At 38.6% G+C, this 19,534-nt stretch overlaps 1 protein-coding gene across 1 annotated transcript in view; it reads right to left on the reverse strand.

Annotated features, from left to right (window-relative positions):
* The window catches only part of LOC116997754 (dynein axonemal heavy chain 5-like), a 148,842-nt gene that overhangs the window by 38,231 nt on the left and 91,077 nt on the right, over positions 1 to 19,534 (reverse strand). The window contains exons 60-66 of the mRNA XM_033062842.1: positions 13,692 to 13,910; positions 11,646 to 11,822; positions 6,404 to 6,598; positions 5,042 to 5,197; positions 4,579 to 4,761; positions 1,495 to 1,665; positions 690 to 1,068 (exon numbers count right to left, since the gene is read on the reverse strand). Coding sequence (XP_032918733.1) covers positions 690 to 1,068; positions 1,495 to 1,665; positions 4,579 to 4,761; positions 5,042 to 5,197; positions 6,404 to 6,598; positions 11,646 to 11,822; positions 13,692 to 13,910 — 1,480 coding nt within the window. The remainder of the gene's footprint in view (positions 1 to 689; positions 1,069 to 1,494; positions 1,666 to 4,578; positions 4,762 to 5,041; positions 5,198 to 6,403; positions 6,599 to 11,645; positions 11,823 to 13,691; positions 13,911 to 19,534) is intronic.

Here is a 19,534-nt window from a genome sequence, read left to right on the forward strand (position 1 = left end):
CTCAGGCCCATTTACTCACCCAGCACAGCTGATCCACAACTGAACAGTAACTCAGTGTTTGCCAAACAAACTGGGATATCTGGATGCCAAGCACCTGACTATTCTTGTCCTTGTACCAGATTGCACTTATCCTATCTTGAAGACAGTAAGGTCAACCCCCATCAAATTTTATAAACCTTACTCAAATTTTTCTTTGTCATTGTGTCTGAGTAGTGACATACAGTGGTGACAGAATGCAATGCAATATAAAAGTGTTTTACAACATGCGCTTTTTTGTGCTGATACTTAGGTCTGGCACAGCATTCACATGCCTGCTCAACAGCCATCAAGACAGCTTTTTCTGATTGTCTACAATCTCACAGACACAGATATGTTGCAATTTGAAAAAGAGGCAGACAGTAGAGACTATAAGTTCCCTTACAAGTAATGGACTTATTTTTTGACATTTTGCAATGTATAACAGTTAAAATAATCCTCATTTAAGCATTATTTTGATAACAAATAATCTATATTGCTCTTGTTTAGGAAAATTTGTCTCTTAATTCCTTCTTGGACTGTGTATGCTTTCATTCACAAGTTAAAAACAAGTAGATCCACAGGATATAACAAGTTGCTAATGCAAGTACTGCAAAATCTGAATTTGGCATTACACAGACATAGGTAAACAGGAACAGTTTTAGAGAAATTACCTTTGATCAGTGTCTCAAACTCAGTGTGTGAAATTTTCTTGGCCTGCAAGTCAATCTTCAGTGCCAGAAGCAATGTGAACAGGAACCTGTGATTTTCATACAGCCCCCGAACTGTGTACTTGAAGACTTCGTAGGTGAGATGCTCGATTATAAAAAGTACTCTTTTGGCTGGAATTTGAGATTTCTGAGATCTTTCCACTGATCGGTCAAAAATGCCAAGGAACTGCCCTAAAGATGTTTGGTACATGACATTAACCAAGCTCATTTCCACAATTAGGGAATAAAGGATGCTACCACGACCTGCCACAGGCCGATATTCTTCACGTGCAGTATTGATTTTCACCTCTGTCTCCATTGCTGTGTTTATTTTTTCACTGACCTTAAAATTAATGGAAAAGATCATGACGATTAAGTTGTATTACTTGTGATTTATACTACACAAGAAAAAAAGAAAAGGTCTTGATTAAGATCACAATAGTATTTTCAGTTGAGCTTTGCTTCCCTCTGCCAGTGTTTCAGCACAGACATTGTGTCTTCATGTGTCCCAACTCCTGTCACAATGGGAACTGACTCAAATTTACACCTGCAAAATATGCCTGGAATATGAACAGTATCCAGGTAGCAATTTTTTAAGAAAAAATTAGTGTTTCTACTATTTATTTGTTAAGAAGTCACATGTTATATAGTGGCTCTGAATGAAAAACTAAAAAAAAAACAGGAATGAAAATATATACATACATCTTTACACATATACTATCTTTAAATTACAATTACAAAATGTTTCTGCAATACATTCAAAATTCACCTCTTCTGCTGTTGTTTTAGTGATCCTCAAGACTTCTATCAGAGACTCATCTTCAACCAATGAGCCTTCTGTACTGGTTAGACGGCAGAGCAGATTATCTTCAAGCTCCTGCATTTTCCTCTTGTTGGATGTCACTTGTTCCATCAGTTTGATTCTTTCTGCTTCCAGTTCCTGTATTCAGGAAATTTGCCATAGAATATGTAACATCAATTAAAAGGAAGATTCCTTATAAAGACACAGAAAACATGTGATTTCATGCATGTCAGATTGGGGATGTCGTCTTTTCCATAAAATACTGAAATACTACTAAATATTTCTGTACTAAAATCATTTATATGCACACTGAATACATATATTACACTAATTTTTATGTATCCTGTGTTTATTTGTTTAATGAGGCATAAATGCTGGAGAATTAAAACATATCAGAATTACCAGGAAAATCTTTCTCATAGTAAGGTGCACAAACCACTAAAGGTAGTTTCCAACAGCAAGTGATAAAAGTCACATTACATCAAGTACTTAAAATTAAATCAGATAAAGGCCTGAAAGATGCTTTGTATGGATGGGTTTTACGTTGTGAGCAAAATTGACTGGATGACCTTTTCCATTTCTAATTTCTATGATTCTGTGACTTTGAAAGATACAATCCTCTACTGCTTATAAAACAGGAAATGTTACAATTATTATCTGTGTCATATGGATGTTTTTGCCCTTTCTACAAGACAGACAATGACAAGGGAAAAAAGGCAGAGGAGTCAACACAATGCCAAGTGAAATGAGGCATCTATACAGCACAGTCTACACAGTTCAGGGATGCTCTTGCTGGCTGTCTTTATTTAATCAATCAAGTCAACCTTCCTGTAAGAAAAGGGGAGTTAATAATAGTCTATCTACACCTATGGCTTCAGTTTATTTTCATTTTTTGTCAACATGCCAAGTTAGAGAAAAAGAAGATGTACAGAGTTATACAGTACAGGAGAGGCTCTACAGTATTTCAAAGAAGTGACAAATTTCTTCATTTTCACAAACTTCTCATTTGGAAACCTGTTTGAAATGCATTCTGGGTCTACAGAGTGTAGCTTTGTGGAAGCTAGAAGTAACTGCATCTCCAAAGAGGGGGATGGCTTAAGCCTCAGTAATTCAGCTTTCTACATTTACTCCTCTTTCTAATACAAAAAAAAGATAAGAATTACACAAAAGGAATACTTCCACAAAACACTCAAAAATACATTTAACTACATGCTTAAATTCCATGTACAGATGTGCTTTAAGACCAGACACTTTAACCATACTATTTATAAGCCTGTAAAAGTATCTTTCAGAACATTAGCAAACATACCAGGTGCAAGTTTTTGTTTGCAAGGGAACTTCAAAACAATATTTGTAACATAAATAATAGTTGTTCTGAACACAAATAGTGGCAGCAACTTCATTATCAAAGTACAAAAATATGCTGATTTTTTCCCTATATATACAGGATCAACCTATAAAGCTGAGAAGAATAAACACTTCTTTGATCATATTTCATTGATCGCTAGAGCAATCTTAAGAATGTCTTGGTTCCTTTAATCTATTACTTTAGCTCAGCAATCACAAAGTTGTCTCTTTCTAATAGAAAGCCTGTTCTTCAGAATCTGTGTTCATGTTGTGCCTTTACTTTGAACTAAATTTTTCAGAATCCTATTGGCTCTGACTATCTACATCACAACACTCATCTCTTACTGAGACATAAGAGACAGAACAACCATGATGTCTTCATATTTGCCAAAAGAAGTTTAATAATTGTTTATCAGCTGCAACCACGTCCCTGTGCAGCAAGTAGAGCCAATATTAACCAGGTTCCCTTGCAACTCTCCTCAGCTGGTGTACAGCACTGGAGGAATATTTTTCAGTGACTATATTTTTAACCCAAAATGCAGTCTAGGTATACATTCAGTATGAATAGTCTAATAGTTCTGTCCAAGAAACTATTGACAAGAGCATGAGTATCTTATGGGAAGAGGAGTTTTATATGTAGGTCATGAGTAACCTATTACATTGCTTTCACGTCTACCTTGATTTAGACCTCTTCATCCCTTCAGAGGTTAGTCAGGATACTCCCATTCACTCCTCCTGATGCTGTTCAATTTTGCTTACAGAAACCTACATCTACTGGAGTAAAGATTAAAAGTTTTGTATCTAAAGCATTTATTCCACCCTATTTTTCCCCAGTACCTGCTGCTACAGTCTTTCTGGTTTTCATGGAACAACTCACAGGAAGTTTGTGCATTACAATGACTTTCCAGCCTCTGTTTGTGACTGTCAGACTGAAGGAAGGGTACCTTAATTCCAGTCCTTACTTCAATAAAGGCTTATTTTGAGCAAAGTGTAAGGGTGTTGGTTGGAGAAAAGTACCACCAAAGAACACTGGTTTAAACATGCTTTGGGGAAGTTAAAAGGAAGAATTAATTCTCTTAGGCAGGCAAATCCTCTCAAATGAGCAACCCTACCTGAGCTACTTACCGAAAGTAGCAGCTCTGCTAACACAAACCTCAATTTTTTTTCTCTCACCTGAGAGAGGATTTTCTTCCTGATATTAACTTCCACATAATCAATGCAAATTTTAGTAAGAACAGAGTCAAGTCAGTGTTCAGGGCTCCTTAAGAATCTTTTATCTCCTTGCACACTAGAGTCTGGCTGGCAAAAGTAGTTCAAGTTCATAAGCATTTTGTCATGTAATTCAAATTAAGTTTAAAAAGGAATTCAGAAATAAAAGAGATTTCTGACTGAACAAGAAGTCCTTTCCATATATGAAGGAATAAATTTGTTTTATGTATGTTATATGTATGCCTGTGATGTATTTTTAATGAATAATTTTCTTTCTTCTCTTTCCAAGGCCAGATCTTAAAATAAATGTTTAGATTCCCGCATTCAATTAAAAAACAGCACCACATTGTATTTCAGAAAATGCACAACCTTTAAACTTTCATTCACATTTTTGTTCTTGCATTCAATTTAAACCAAGCCATTGAATATGTATGCACTCCTGGTGCAGATACTGAACAAGCCTTCCCTCTATTCAAATACTGCAAGACTCAATACCTGCTTTTCTGTGAGGATGACACGGCCAAGGAGCTGATCTTCCAGCCCTTTCATAGTAACAGTAAAATCAATCACAGTTGTTCTTGCACTAATTTCTGGAGTATAAACAGGATTAGCCACCTTTGTTGTCATATAGAGGGTAAACCCCTTCGTCACATCTACCTCCTTGTCACCTACTTTCACCTGAAAATAAGAAACATTTCTCAACTTTCAAAAGCTCAATTCCAAAAAAACGTTATTTTATCCAATGGGGGAAAAAAATCAATGAACTCTTTCATTTACATTTTATTTGCACTCTTTGAACTTTCTGATTAAGAGTAAAAAAGTCCCTCAAACAATCCCATGAGTTCATTACTCATTTTCTAACTATTTTAAAGGTACAAATCATGTCAGTTATTCAGACTACCCCATACCCAACATCTGTCCTATTGGGTTTTAATTTCATGTCTACCATTCATCTTACTTTGTGTGCTGAACCAAATTTTATGAAATTTTTTTCCAAGATGTTATCTAGAGCAGGGTCAAGTTCCTCTCCAATGTCTTCAATTAACAGAGGTCGGCCAAGGGACAAACATTCTTCTATATGACTTCTGAAGAACTTGTGGTTCATAGCTGTAACCTAGGAAGATTGAGTCACAACACAGCATGCATTTGAAAGAACACAGAAAACAGCATAAAATCTATTGCAATTTTAAAAATGTATACTCATCCTGGGATATCTATACAAATGGCTACATTTTAGGGACCCAAACTTAGCTCTGCTGACATGGATGGAAGTTTTGCTTTAAACTTAGGAGGGTAGGAGAACACATTTTGTTATTGTTGCTATTTACTTATCTGCATATCTATCTAATCATTGCAATATCTGAATATGTCCTAAATATAAATGGATTTATGATTAGAACACTAATGTGAAATAAGGAAATATTTATGGAGTTCAGAAAGGGAGACAGTGTTACATAGAAGGCCTGATCTGACATCAGACATTCAATTTCCAATTCAGTTCCAGCAGTCTTAAAATTGCCAGAAGTCACACAGACTCCTCTTCATTTATTTAGATTTAATATATTTAACACAATCTTTGAAGATGATAATTTAATAGTCTTTCCAGGAATCTCTTAAGTCATGGGTTTTGGGTGGTTTTTTACCAGGAAAAATAATTAGGATAGACATGTTTTTAAAATAAATCCTTGTCTTGTAGGCAAAGCTCTTTGAAAAAGGTATAATTAAAATATCTAGAGGCACATTACACAGAATTAAACCAGTATATTATCTAAAAATTAATACTCTATTCCATCACTCTGCACTTTTTGTTTTCTATAATGTAGGCATATGTGAATCCACCAAAATAGCATGTTGCCTACATTTTTATTTCAAATTCAGCTGAGGGATAAAGCTAGTTTCTGGGTGACCAACAATAAAACACTAACAAGACCATAGCAAAGTACAATATCCCAGATGTAAGCCATAATTTAAACACTCGTATATTTAGAATCTTGACATAACTCTGTTCCTCCTGGATTCAGATTCAGAGCAGGAGATAAAAATCTCCAGCAAGGTGGAGAATGAGATGCAATCGTTTAATCCCTCTTTGTTTCTCTTTCACTATGGCAAGCAATGAAAAGATTCATAATAAAAATAGATATGCCATAACATACCATTCCAAGCTATTTCGCCCTGATACAGGGTACATGTTCTGTGTCAGTCTTGTTTTAGTTTCTGCATAATTGTATACCAATAAACATCAGATTTAAATTACACATGGTCATAGTATGATGACACAAATGATACACACATTTTTAAAAATTGTAAATTAACTACTTACCTGAAGTCCATTATTTTTTTCCTTATTTTTGATCCAGATCTTTCCTTGACCTTGTGGATCAATCAGCAAAGGATATCTAGATGCTTTTGTGACAATAATGCCATTTTGAATTGAAAGGTCATCATTTGGAAGACCCTGGAGGTTCCATTCACCCACTGTAGCATTGTCAACAAGCATAGCAGTAAGGTTCAAGTTCTAATAGAAAATATGCAATTATAAAATTAGTACCAGTAGAAAACATGTAAATACAAGATTAGTGCCAGTTAGAGGAGCTATACTAAAACATCTGTTGGATGGTTTCTTCTTATTCTGATCAGAATGCATGAGAGAATATATTTGGTAGTTATTGCTTACTGTTTCTTTTCTTTAAAGTTCAGCGGCTCAATCACTGCAGTTGAGCAGTAATGAAAGTGAATACTGTTGAGTCTTTGAGGTCCATCAGAGAGTGTCAGAGAAACTCTGAAGCCAGTTCAATATCTCATGATAAACTGATTTTTTGCCATTAAAAATGGCAAACTTTTCCTGCCAGTTCAAGTGTGTCATCTTGCTTCCACTTGCTGGAAAGTGCCTTCCAAGTATAGGATGGTTGTGGGAGACTAAGAGAAGAAAGTGAAGACGTGCTATGGATCAGAAACCATGAACTATCATGAAAGGTTATTGCTGCTAAGCTAAAACCTTTCACAGTTCACATATTCTCCTAAAGTCTGATTTGCACTTGTCAACTAACTTGCTTTATTTTATTCACTATGAAATGTGACTGGCCTCTCAAAAAGGTGCATCTGAAGAAAACAGTGCTGAAAATAGCAAACCAAATTCTCCAATTTAGAAAAGCACCTTAGCAAGGATTGAGAATTTAAAAAATAATAAAATTGAAGGGTTTTTTTATTTGCCCCTTACATTTTTTCTTCAACCATTCCAACTTGTAGACTTTCTCTAAAAACATTTGAAATAAAGACATGGAAAAAAAATGAAAGAAAGGAAGAAAGAAAGGAAGAAAGGAAGAAAGGAAGAAAGGAAGAAAGGAAGAAAGGAAGAAAGGAAGAAAGGAAGAAAGGAAGAAAGGGAGAAAGGAAGAAAGGAAGAAAGGAAGAAAGGAAGAAAGGAAGAAAGAACCTGCAAATTTTGTCAAAATCATACAATTCAGCATCTGAAACATAAAGCAAAACTTCAAATACTGTGAGAGTTGTGATATGATCATAAGAACTAATGATACCAGTGGTTGCAAGACACCAAAGCTTTTTTATCCCTTTGATTTTTTACTGCTAAAATTATTGAATGCTCACAATGAAGCAACACAAACCATTCTAAGACAGAGAAATTTTAGTAATCCGGTTTCCATTGTGCAAAGGACAGAAAAGCATTTAATAAGCAATTTTTTCAGCAATTGGAACCTAAAACCATTTTTAGCTCCTTAAGCAGATGAGTAGGATCTAAACAGCTTTGAACTTTTTCTTACCCACAGCAAGAAGTATAAGTCACCCTGCTACTCTGAAACTCGGCTAATTTAAGTGCCTAACTAAACAGATAGGTGGCTAATTTTAAACAGATCTTTCTAAATTGTTGTGTCTAAATGACTCATACGTCCACAGTTAGTCTGTGACAAAGTAAGGCAGGTGTCAAGCCTTTTACTTGAACTGCAAAGATGCTTTCCTTCCTGTGGTGTGAAGTATCAACAATGGCCCATACACTGCCTTCTGTGAGTACAATAATTTCACTAATACAAGCCGTACCATTTTGACTAAAATTTTGCTCCCACACCAGAAATGCGGCTTACACTCAGGAGCAGCTAATATGTGAATAATTTCCTGACATTTACAACCCCGGAAGTGCCAGCCAGGGTGTCGAGCCGAGCACCTGCCAGTAAAACCCAGGATTTCGCATTTGTTACAAATTGGTTACTGTGTTGTGTGGTGGGTGGGGCCAGCTCAGTGCCGGCAGCGCGGAGCGGGGCAGGGAGGGAGGCAGGGGAGTTCCCTCCTTCAGGCAGAGGAGAGGCGGGGGGCTCCGTGCTGCCATCCCCACAGCCCGTGGGGTAAGCCGGGGGCTCCTGTCCCCGCCTGCCACAGCAGGAGCAGGCAGGCTTTGCCCCCGCCTGCTGCCGCCACGGCGGGAGCGAAGAGTGCTCCGTCCCCTCCTGCCTTCACCACCGCGGGGGCCGGCGGGCTCCGCCCCCGCCTGCCGCGGGAGCGGGGGGGCTCCATCCCCACCCGCAGCCGCCGCCACGGGTGCCGGCGGGCTCCGTCCCTGCCTGCCACCACAGGGCAGCGCCGGGCCAGGGTGAGCGAGCCCAGTGGCAGCGGCGGCCGGCCCCGAGTAGCCCCGCCGAGTAGCCCCACCAGGCTGGGCCACCTGGCCCCATCGGCAGCCCCGAGCAGGCCGAGCCTGCACAGCCTGAGCCGAGCCAGTAAACCCCGCCATGCCGCAATTCTGTTACTATTTGGCAACTTTGTTGCACATGGGTCCTCGCTGCGAACGACAGAGCGGCTTATACTCAGGTACGGCTTATTTATGGACAAAGAACGAAATGTTTGCCAACACCCAGAGATGCGGCTTACAGTCCGTGTGGCTTGTATTCGTGAAATTACGGTACTTAATTATCTGGGAAAATCAAAACTCTTTTTAATACTCTATGACCGTAATTCTGTCTTTAATGGGAACTGTCTAAACAGAATGGTAAATACCTTTTGAAACTCATTAACTATGGTATTCTCCATCTAACTGAGACATATTGGGGGGATGGGGAGGAAGCAACATAGAAACTATAAGAAAGTATTCCTCAAATTTTCAAGGATGCAGCCAAATAGTAATGTGGTCAGAACACCTTCATGGAAACAGAATATTTATTCTTTATGTATTGCTTTCTAAGGACATTATACATCCAGTTTCTTATCCTTAAATGGTGAGAATCTTGACAGATATTCCCCAAGGTAAGTAGCTTTTAAGAACATTTTGTACACTGAATTTGAGAAAGAGCCTCCCTGGGATGCGTGTATGTAGGATAACTCCCCTGCCACACTGGTTAAGAATCTTTCCTGAAACTGCACTGCTCCTGGTACTTTATTAATAAATCCATCCTGGCCTTACATATTTTTTATCATCAGCAGCTTTCAGAGAGCTTTACTGGGTGGGTCAGAGTCATTCATCTTTTAAGTAACAGCATAGATTGGGCTGGACTGCAAGTTTCACTCCGTCAGGTCAAGGTTAATCAGTGCTACAAGAATTATGCTAACCTAACATAAATAATAAAAAAGATATTCACAAGTAACTTCTATGAAGTGAACAAATCCCTCATAGAAAAGAGGTCTCCTTAATAGAGGCTTTAAGTGCCAAACTCCAAAAGACATGAAAAGAAGATGCAGATCTATCTTTAGCTGTTTCACAATGATACAGCTGTACACAGATTGCTCACTTGCTCACAGCATTTTTCAGCAGCAACCGCTCTGTCAAAATCTTTGACAGCTGAGAACAGGAACTGTTTGAGCTTAATGCCTCAACTCCTGTGCTGAGAGGAAGAGAGTCCCTGAACTATTTCTCCAGCGTTTACTGCTGAAGAAAATGTACACATGTATTCACAAAACCAAGTGGAAGACAACATAGATTACTCAGAAGGACAGTTTTGATTACTATGGCCTAAATTCTGCCTTCAGCATGAATATGTCTTCCATATGTCTTTCACAGATACAGGGAAGAATATTAGACAAAACTCCCAAAAGTCATGAAATAGGAGCAAGGCTGCTGCTGCTGGCCATGAGCAAAGCCTCTGCACCAGAACATCTGCCAGGTCTGGCACTCCTGAGGCAGACAATGGTAAAAGTAAAGGACAAGATTCATGCAAAGGATCCTGCCCTGCGTTGGAGTCTCAGCATGCAGGTTGTTCACCTTAATAAAGGTAAAATATGAAGTGGCAGGAAACAAAAACTGAATGATGGAACCGCAGTTGTGAGAACCCAGGGTATTCCCCTGGCTTCCCTGGAATCTGGGCAGGGGGCTCAGAAGCCATGGCAAGGTGCCCAAAACCCCTGCGAGTTCGATTTAAGTCCCTGGGAGAAACTACCATCTTTATACAAAGAATTACAAAGTCGCAAAAAATAAGTAGAGTATAAATTAGAGTATTAAAAGGTAGAAAAGTGAAGTTTTAAAAATTGTTTATATTAGGGGTCTGAACACAAGATGGAGGAATTAGGGCGTGGTATGTCTTTCTTTCTTTCTTCTTCTTCATGTCATCCATCTTTTGGGTTAGGATGTCAATTCTGGATTGGTTTAGGGGAAAACTGGACAATGCAATGTAGGTGTCATCATGTATTGGAGATTAAGTATAAACAATGTATGCATAATTTATAGTATAAAAGATAAGTCCTGCCTGGGAGGGCAGGCAGAAAGCCTTGAACGAGATGCAGGATGAACCGCTGTAAACCAGAGAGAAAATTCCTTAGATAAGAAAGAATAAACAACTTTGGAAACCTCAGAAAATGGCTTCTGACTCTTCCTTCGGTGCCCAGGCTGAAAAATAAGAACTCTCAAACCACCATTACTGTGCAGTGAGTGATCTCAGACTATAAAAGAGATCACTGCCGTTCACACACAGCTTCACTGCATTTTGGGCCACCTCTGTCTTCACAGACACAGGCCAGTGAAGGAGACACTGCAACATCAGCCTCACTGGAACAGCCTCACTGGTGACAAAAGGGCATGGATTGAAAAGCTAACACTGGAGCAAGCTGAAGTGCCATAGTGCTGCAAACCAAGCCTTGCAAAATGCAAAGTTAGTTTAAATCAATAATTTCTACAAGACACTTCAAATTAAACTAAATTAAATGTTGTTGGTACGCCACAAAGAGTATGACAAGAGGGTATATACTGATAACACACAGAAGTGCAAAGGTGATGTTTCCTCTTATGAAAAGGTAAATGTATTCTAAGCTGATAAATTTTACTTTGTTTCCTGTATTATGCTATGTCTCCCAGGGCAGCTGACCTCAGACAGCATTTCTCTCTCAGATTTGCCAGAGCAGTGTCCCACATACCAATTGTGAAATGCTTGACAGTATAAAGAGGAATTTAAAATGTATTGGTTTAGAAGCTCAGTTGTCAACTGTTCAGATTTTTTATTTATTAAAAATTTGATTGAATGTGACAGTCTGTATATAATCTTCCAATTATGCACTTTGCTGGAAAGAAATGCTCTGCATATAATTTCTCAGCAAGGTGAAGAATAATGCCAGAACAAAACACGAACACTTACTTTACTGTATGGAATCTTGCTATTGTCCATCTCTTTCTTCCACAACTGGAGTAGCAAATTCCTGTACTCTTGATTAAAAGGTCCAGAGTAAGAGAGAAATCCAGTGGCCAGAAGAACATTCCCCACCAAATTAATAATTTGATTTTGAAAGTTTTTGCTGCTTGCTGTCCAGCGAAGCTGTATGCAAAATATTTAAAACAAGTTAGCTTTAACAGACACAAAACTAATACAAACATCTAATTTAAAAATTTATCTCTTTCTGTTAAATAATTTTTCTTCAAAACAGGAGTATTTTTTGCTTTAAATCCTTCTTTTCAGAAGTAGAAGTTTGATTGGAAGTGATGACAACAACTTGACCAAGTGGAGAAAAAGCATCTTTGAGAACAAGCTGGTCAATCTGGAAAGAAGACATTTGAAGGAGGAATGAAGGGGCAGGCAGAGGAGGACCAATAGTCATGTGAGGAAGTGGAGGACCAGGCTGGCAAACAAAATGTGTGGGGTGAGATAAACTGCAGGGACCCTGTAATCAACAGAAAAGGGATAATGGAGGACCACCCTAAGGATACCCACATAAACAAAGTATCCTCCAGACAGAATGGTGGGGACAGCTTCCATTCTGCTGATAGCACATTAATTATCACAGCTGGGCATTTCTCTGAAGTGCTTCTATATGCATGTGCACAGCATGGAGAACAAGCAAGGACTCTGCACGTGGTTGCAGTGCCACGATATGATGGGGGTCATGGGAACCTGGTGGAAAGACTCCACAACTAGAGAGTTTCATCAGTTGTTGATGGGCTTGTTAGGAAGGACAGTTTGGGAAGGTGAAAAGAGGGGTTTTCCTACCTATGAGAGAGCAGTGGAATGCATGTGTTTGGCATGGGAGATTTGAGGGTGGACAATATGCCTGTTGGGAGCTTATGGGTAAGCATCAGAGGGAAGATCAACATGGGAGATGTGCATGTCTGTCACAGACAACATGATAAACAAGAAGTAGATGAGGGTTGTTTCAGAGCGGGGAAGAAACCCTGCATCTACAGGCCTTGGTCTACATGGGGAACTTCAACAACCCAATATCTGAAGGGACAGCACAAAAAGACACGAGCAATCCTTGAGGTTTTAAGGAAGGCATTGACACCAGTTCTCAACACAACTGAGTGAGGATTTAATGAGAGAAAGGCAGTTTGCTTAACCTTAGACTTCCAGATAAAAATTGATCAGGGATCTAAAATCTGGGGGCAGCCTTGGCTGAGATTGTTTAGCCTTGAACAAAGAGAGTGCAGGGGGAATTTGTACACATCTACGTCTCCATGTGCACAAATACATGACGGGAAGGTGTATTAGATGTAATTTAAAGGGCAGCTACACAAAGAAATGTTGAGGCCCTGGCCTCGCAGGATACAATGCTTGAAGTCAGAACTATCGTCAATTTTGACTTTGTGTGAAATCAATGAAGAAATTAACAAAGCAAATAATAAGAGGGGAAAAAAGAGTATCCTGCTTCCTCTGAAAACCTTCAGGTTGAGGCCAGAAAGATCTGCATAGGAAAGGTAAATTTCAAGTTCAGTGCAGAGGATAACAATTAGCCCATAATTCTGTAAAAGGCTCCAGTAGAAACCTAAGATTCAATTATAATTCAGGAAATTAGTCAAGCTTCAAATTTGTATTCTTGTATACTTGGTGAGAAAAAGAGAGTAATCCTTCTTATAAATATTTTAGGGCAATTATTTAGGTTAAGCCTAATTCCTCTTCTTAATAAAGCTAAAAGGAATTTGGCTCCTTGGCTTTAAATCTGAATTTTATCCTCATATGAGTCATATGATATAACATAAATCTTCATGCAGAAGAATTAACACAAGAAATTGCTTTACTTTTTTAGATACATTAACATCAAGGAAAAATCCATCCATATAACTAAAAAGGTGTCATGTGATATCAAGATGCCACCACACCTTGAGTTTGTTGAGCACTGCTAAGATAATTACAGAGCATTCTAAAAACTGCACACCTACTTTGTGCTGGAAACCTACACATGTGTGCTAATACCTTTTCTCCCCCTAATCCTTCAATCAGAGCTGTGGCATTGTTCATCTTCCTTCTGCACGCCTCAGCATCATCCAGCAAGGCCTGCTTCTCTTTCATAGCAGCATCATACATGGCTTGTACTTCATCCAGTTCCTTTTGCTTCTCGTCCAGCTGATTTTGTGCACTATTCAATTCCATCTGGGCAGCTGCGAGTCTTCTTTCTTGCAAAGCTAAATTTGCCTACAGATATTTAAAAGAAAAGAGTAGCTAACACCTATTTTTTGGCAGAAGCAAATGACATTCATTTAATGGTATGTACTGTACTGCGTTGGGTACATTTGAACAGAAGTTTGTTTTTTTTTTCTTCTGGAACAGAAGCATAGCATTAAAGTTATTCAAGGCAATCTTAAGATGTTTTAATAATATTTTCAGAATGGTCTATTGATCACACAATGACCAATGATTTTAAATCCCAATACTAGACATATGAGGGATCATATACAATGGATTGCCTTATATATATACGCATCCTGTTCAGTGCAAAAGAAATTTAATATTGTCTTCATTAATTATAAAATAAAAAGTTATAACAGAAACTACTCTTCTGCTCTCTTTTCCATCAATTATTTCTACAACAAAAATATAACAAATGCATTTTTTGCTCCTCTGGAAAGTAAGCCTCTAGAGATTTTTTTCACATCTCTCTATAAATTTGCATGATGACTTACCAGTCATTTAAATGTGGCCTCTTAACTTTTATAGTCCTAACAGGGTTGAAAAAAATATTCTGCAAATTCAGAATGCATTTCCATATACATTTGCAAAGGATTAGAGCCTGACAAATTTCTTATGAAATTCACACTTACAGATAAAGGTTGCTTCCATTTACTCTGAATATTTAAAAAAGCTTGTTTAAATATCATGTATCTTATTTCTGTTTTTTTCTTCTATAAGAGTTATGAAGATGGAAACCAAGAATCTGTAAAACCTGTTTTATTATGAATATGAAACTTGACATTTTTTGCATTATGTCACACCAGAAGAGTGGCAGTAGAAGGCATTGCTTTTGAGGAGTAACTCTTAGTTAACAGCATAACCATGGTTTGGGGTCTGGTGTAATTAGAGAAGCATATATTTACTAATTAATGATGTAGGTTACTAGTATCTATGTACATGCTCGTTGCATACATCTGTATTGGGTACAGGTAAATCACATGTATTTCTGCCCATCTGTATTAACAATCTAGATACATGCAGACAGTGTATGCTAGAGAACTGTCAGTACTGTCTGTAAAATTTCATCTACTGTAGCCACCTGCTATGTTGACAGATCCTATAGATAAAAAAATATTTTGGAATCCAGATGAACCAGTAAAATGGCCGCTCATAAAATTTCCATGCTGGAAGAATGCTGAAATATTTCTACCTCACTGTTTATCAAAAAAAACCATTAAAGAGCAGCATCTAGAAATACACACTGCTTAATCAGTGGGCTTTGATTAAACCCAGCTAAGCAGATTTCAGAACAACTGCTGTTATGTTTTAGTGAATCTTGGACCATTGGGCAAAGTTCCAGCAGCAAAGGAGTTTTTAGGAGGCGACGTAGTATTACTGTGCCCTGCACCAGGGTGAGATATGAGAGAGAGAGATAGTGCAGGGTTCCTTCTGCATCTCAATAAGAAAGGCCTGATAAAAAATGGCGTAATAAGACAACTGCCTTAAAAAGATTCGTAAGAAGAAAAACAGACAGTAAATTTTAAGTGAATTGTACATCCCTCAAGTGCTGGATGCTCCACATTCACGCAGCATCAGAGAGAACCAGGATAGTTGTGCCCATGGTATCTTGTGCAGAGCAGAACAGGGAAGGGAAAACTTTCTATTTTGGCCATTCCAACTATCTTTAACTCCTCTTATTAATCTGTCTTATTAAAGCAGATGCCTCATTTAGCCATCTGTTGTCAGGCCTTTCTTACTGAAATCCAAAAGGAGCCCTGCACCACCCCTCTTCTACCTCCCCCTGCCTCCTTCCCCACTGCAGAGCATCCTTGTATCCTTAAATACTCTGAGGGCTAAAAATGGGAGTCAAACAATATTATGACATATTGTTTCAGTCCCAGCTGACAAATACTGAGGTTACACAGGAAACAAGATCCTTGGAGGGTTGTGAAGAACAGCCTTGGCATAACAGCTGGAACAACAGAGAACGTGCACCTGGTTGTGTGGATTCATATAACACCTTGACATTTATCACAGCAGGATGTGAACTTCAATGGAAAAGGATGGGCATGTGAATTCCCAATATATATGAGCAATGACGCCTTGTAAACGTGAAAATATGCTGCACAGGTCTCTACGCAGCAATAAACTACCCAGGAAAGTGCAAAAAGATAGCTGAAACAAACTTCCCCATTCTTAGAATCTCTTAAAAGGCTATCAGGTTTGAGGATGTAGGGAAAGCAAAAAAGTATTTCACAGGTGAGTACAAAAAAAGTATATTGTACTCTAACCTGAAAAGAAAACAAACAAACAAAAAAACCTAAAATTATTCACACAAGACTTTACAGATTTTCTGGAAGATGGCCTAAAATAAGAAGCTATTTTAAAGACAATTTAACCAGAATTCTCAGCCAATTTTAGGGTAATCACAACATTATAAGATATTATAATATTAGTTTGATTTATAGGTTACTTGATCATATGTGATGAACACTGGTTGGTTGCATGAGACTGACAGCCAACATACCAGGATGACCAACCTATGTGATTCCCAAAGGCAGAAAGACTACTTGTATTCAGATGACCCTTTGAAATCATCACTATTTGCTTTCTCCCTGTTTTTTTTCTCCCCAAACTCGAGTTTTCAAAATTTCATGGGTACAAACACAGCTTTTGTATTGACATCACTGGCAGGTTGGCTGGCAGCCTCCTGCCTAGAGCTCTGCCATGAGAGCAGGAGGCAAGTTCTGCTGTCAAAGAGAATCTTCTGCACAAGAAGACTATTACATTTGCAATCAGCTCCATACAAACACTTCCAGCCAATAATAGGCAGGAAGGAAACATGTTTCCCAACCATTAAGAACCACTGTGGCCTTTCTAATTTTAGTGGCATTGCTCCGTGAACAAGCTTCACACCCCTCATTTCATCCCTTTGAATCACACAGCAAAGCAAGGATACACAATTTGTTCCAGTTGGATGCAGTGTGAAAGCCTGAATAAATGGATTTTATGCAGATGAGTCACGAGGATTTAAGACATGAGGTCCACACCGTGATCTGTGCTCCTGGAGAAGCAGTGCTATGCTGGAACATGCCCGGGTTCATGTGAGAACAGCAGCTCCAGCCTTTCTTTGCCTTTGGCATTGTGGGGAACCAGACAGACAATCCTCTCCAAACCTGCTCCAGGCAGTGCTGCTACCTGCCCTCTGCATCTGTCTGTGTGGGGCAGGTACACAGACAGCACCTGTGCCAACAAGGACCACAGCTAAAGAGTTAAGCAGCTGTTTTGCCTTCTTCCAAGCTGCCTTCAGAGAGGACTTCATAGCAGGTGTTGAGATGATCCTGCCCCTCTTAAGATAAAAATCTTAAAATCTTTGCATTCCACACAAAACCAGAACAAATAAACACATAATTACAGTCACAACTGTATTCTTAAATGAAACATGCCCAGGACCTTTCTCAGGCACTGAGGTTAACCAGCATAAAAAAACTCACATTAAGCTCTCTGAGCCTCTAAAACAGTATGACTGCATGTTGACAACCTTGGGGAATGGCTCTTGGACCAAGCTAGAACCTGAAAGGTGCCCAGAGATTACCAAAAAACACTGTTTAGCCAAGATCAAATCCACACTGGGAATCATTCTAACAATTTACCAGTGTAAATGATCACTTTCCAGTGACTAGAAAAAATCACTAATACTATTTAATTTAGTAGTATTGACATAGACATAAGGTTTCTTGCTGATTCATTTCAAACTCAATTTTGCAAAGTACCAAGTGTATCTGACCCTGATCCAAGGAAGTAGTTCAATAAAAATGACTTCTCCAACAGAAAGAAGCCTCACACCATTTAATGCCATTTCTGATCTTGAGTGGAACACCCAGATCAACCCCAAATCACTCTGAAGAGCAACTGTTGCTCATTAAATTCAGGAAATGTTACCAGGAGAATCGCATTAGAAAGAAAAAAGCATCAAAAACTAGAGTTCACTACAGATAAAGATGATTTTGAACTTTCCTGGCACTTCTCTTGCTAAGGAATTTCAGCTTTCAAAGTCCATTGTTCTTACAGTCCATTGAGCGCTCACTGCTGCTGGACTAGGTCAGAAGGCTTCTTGCACTTGGACTCTGTCACTCTGCTCCTGACCTTCTGGGGATGCGCTAAGTGCTCATCTTTGCCTTTTGCTTCAGTCCTGTTCTGGGCATACGACTGAAAACTCTTCATGGAAACGCAATCTCAAAACTGCCCCTGTCACAGATTACTGCAGATTTTTTCCTATAGACACTCCATTAGTTTTCGATTAGCTTTCTCAGAGACTCATTATCACGGTGTACTTGTATCCACCATTACTTGGGGAAAGATTGTAAAAAAGGCAAAGTCATACACAGGTTTTGCAGACATTCCAAAAACAGTGTTTTTACCTCACCAAAGCAAACTTTAAAAAATAGATATACACCTGCACATGCACATATATGTATGTACACGTGCAAACAGATCCATGCAAGAGTGACATTAACAAAATCTTGGCCTCACTTGCTTTCCTATCAGTGACCATCCTTTGGGATTAAAATAGCATTTGAAAGGAACACAGATCATATCTCTTATCTGCTTTTCACACTCTGTTCTAGCTAGTGAAAGATTTTCCATATTTTCTGTTCAGTTACATGTCCTGACCTCATTCTGTTTTGTCAGGTGATCTAATCCTCCCCTTCATCCCCCCCCAAAGTATATGCTTTCCTCCCATAGTTATTGTGGGCCTCGAATTCAGACTTGCATGCTCGCTTTCCTGCCCAGTGGGCATCATCTTGTCAAGGACACACTTATTTAAATGGACACTATCAAATTTCAACAATCCTTGGCTATTACCTCTTCTTCAGGTGCAAGATTTCCTTTCATTGCCTACTGTGGTTTTTAGTTCACCATGGAGACAAATGAAAGTAGAAAAGGCAATAAAGTCTCATGCTTAAAACTGAGTTTGACAGGGAGAATTCTCAATATCAAACAGAATTTATAAACTGTAAACAAACTTCTCTTGATCACCATAACAGCCTAAGGAGAACTTAATTAAAGTCACTGCAGACATCCCTAAGAGAAATTATACTCCTATACACAGTATTTTAATTGGAGGCTAACAGTATCATAGCAAAAGTCAAGGCTTCTCCATTCTGCTCTTACATTCTTCAAATAAGGGATGCAGAGCAGATGGTGTTTCAAATTCTCAGGTTAATGCAGCAGGCTGGTTTACTAGGTAGCAATCTGGGGAGGAACAGTTCATCCTCATGCTGAAGGCTGACAGGAAAGTCTAACTAATGACCCTTGGGCTGCAGGTCACTTATCTAAAGAATACCAGTATCCATTCCTAGGACTTAGGTAATTTTTGCACACTGTATTTACTAAAATATAAGTCACTATTAAATAGTTTTCACAGGTTGTCATATTTAAGATAAATGAGGCAATGAGTCTCACTTAAGATGCAATTTAAAAATATATTGAATCCATTTTGCAGGTGTAGAAGAGGATTTATATCCTAGAACAGCAGTTAGGATAAAGCAGCTTGATTAATTCATTCAGTAAAACCTGCTTTTAGCACTGGATGGATTAGCCTGGGCTAGTACTTTATGCAGTTTAATTGCACATTTATTTTCAAT

This window comes from Catharus ustulatus, chromosome 1 (assembly GCF_009819885.2).
Source record: "Catharus ustulatus isolate bCatUst1 chromosome 1, bCatUst1.pri.v2, whole genome shotgun sequence".
NCBI classification, from domain to species: Eukaryota; Metazoa; Chordata; class Aves; order Passeriformes; family Turdidae; genus Catharus; species Catharus ustulatus.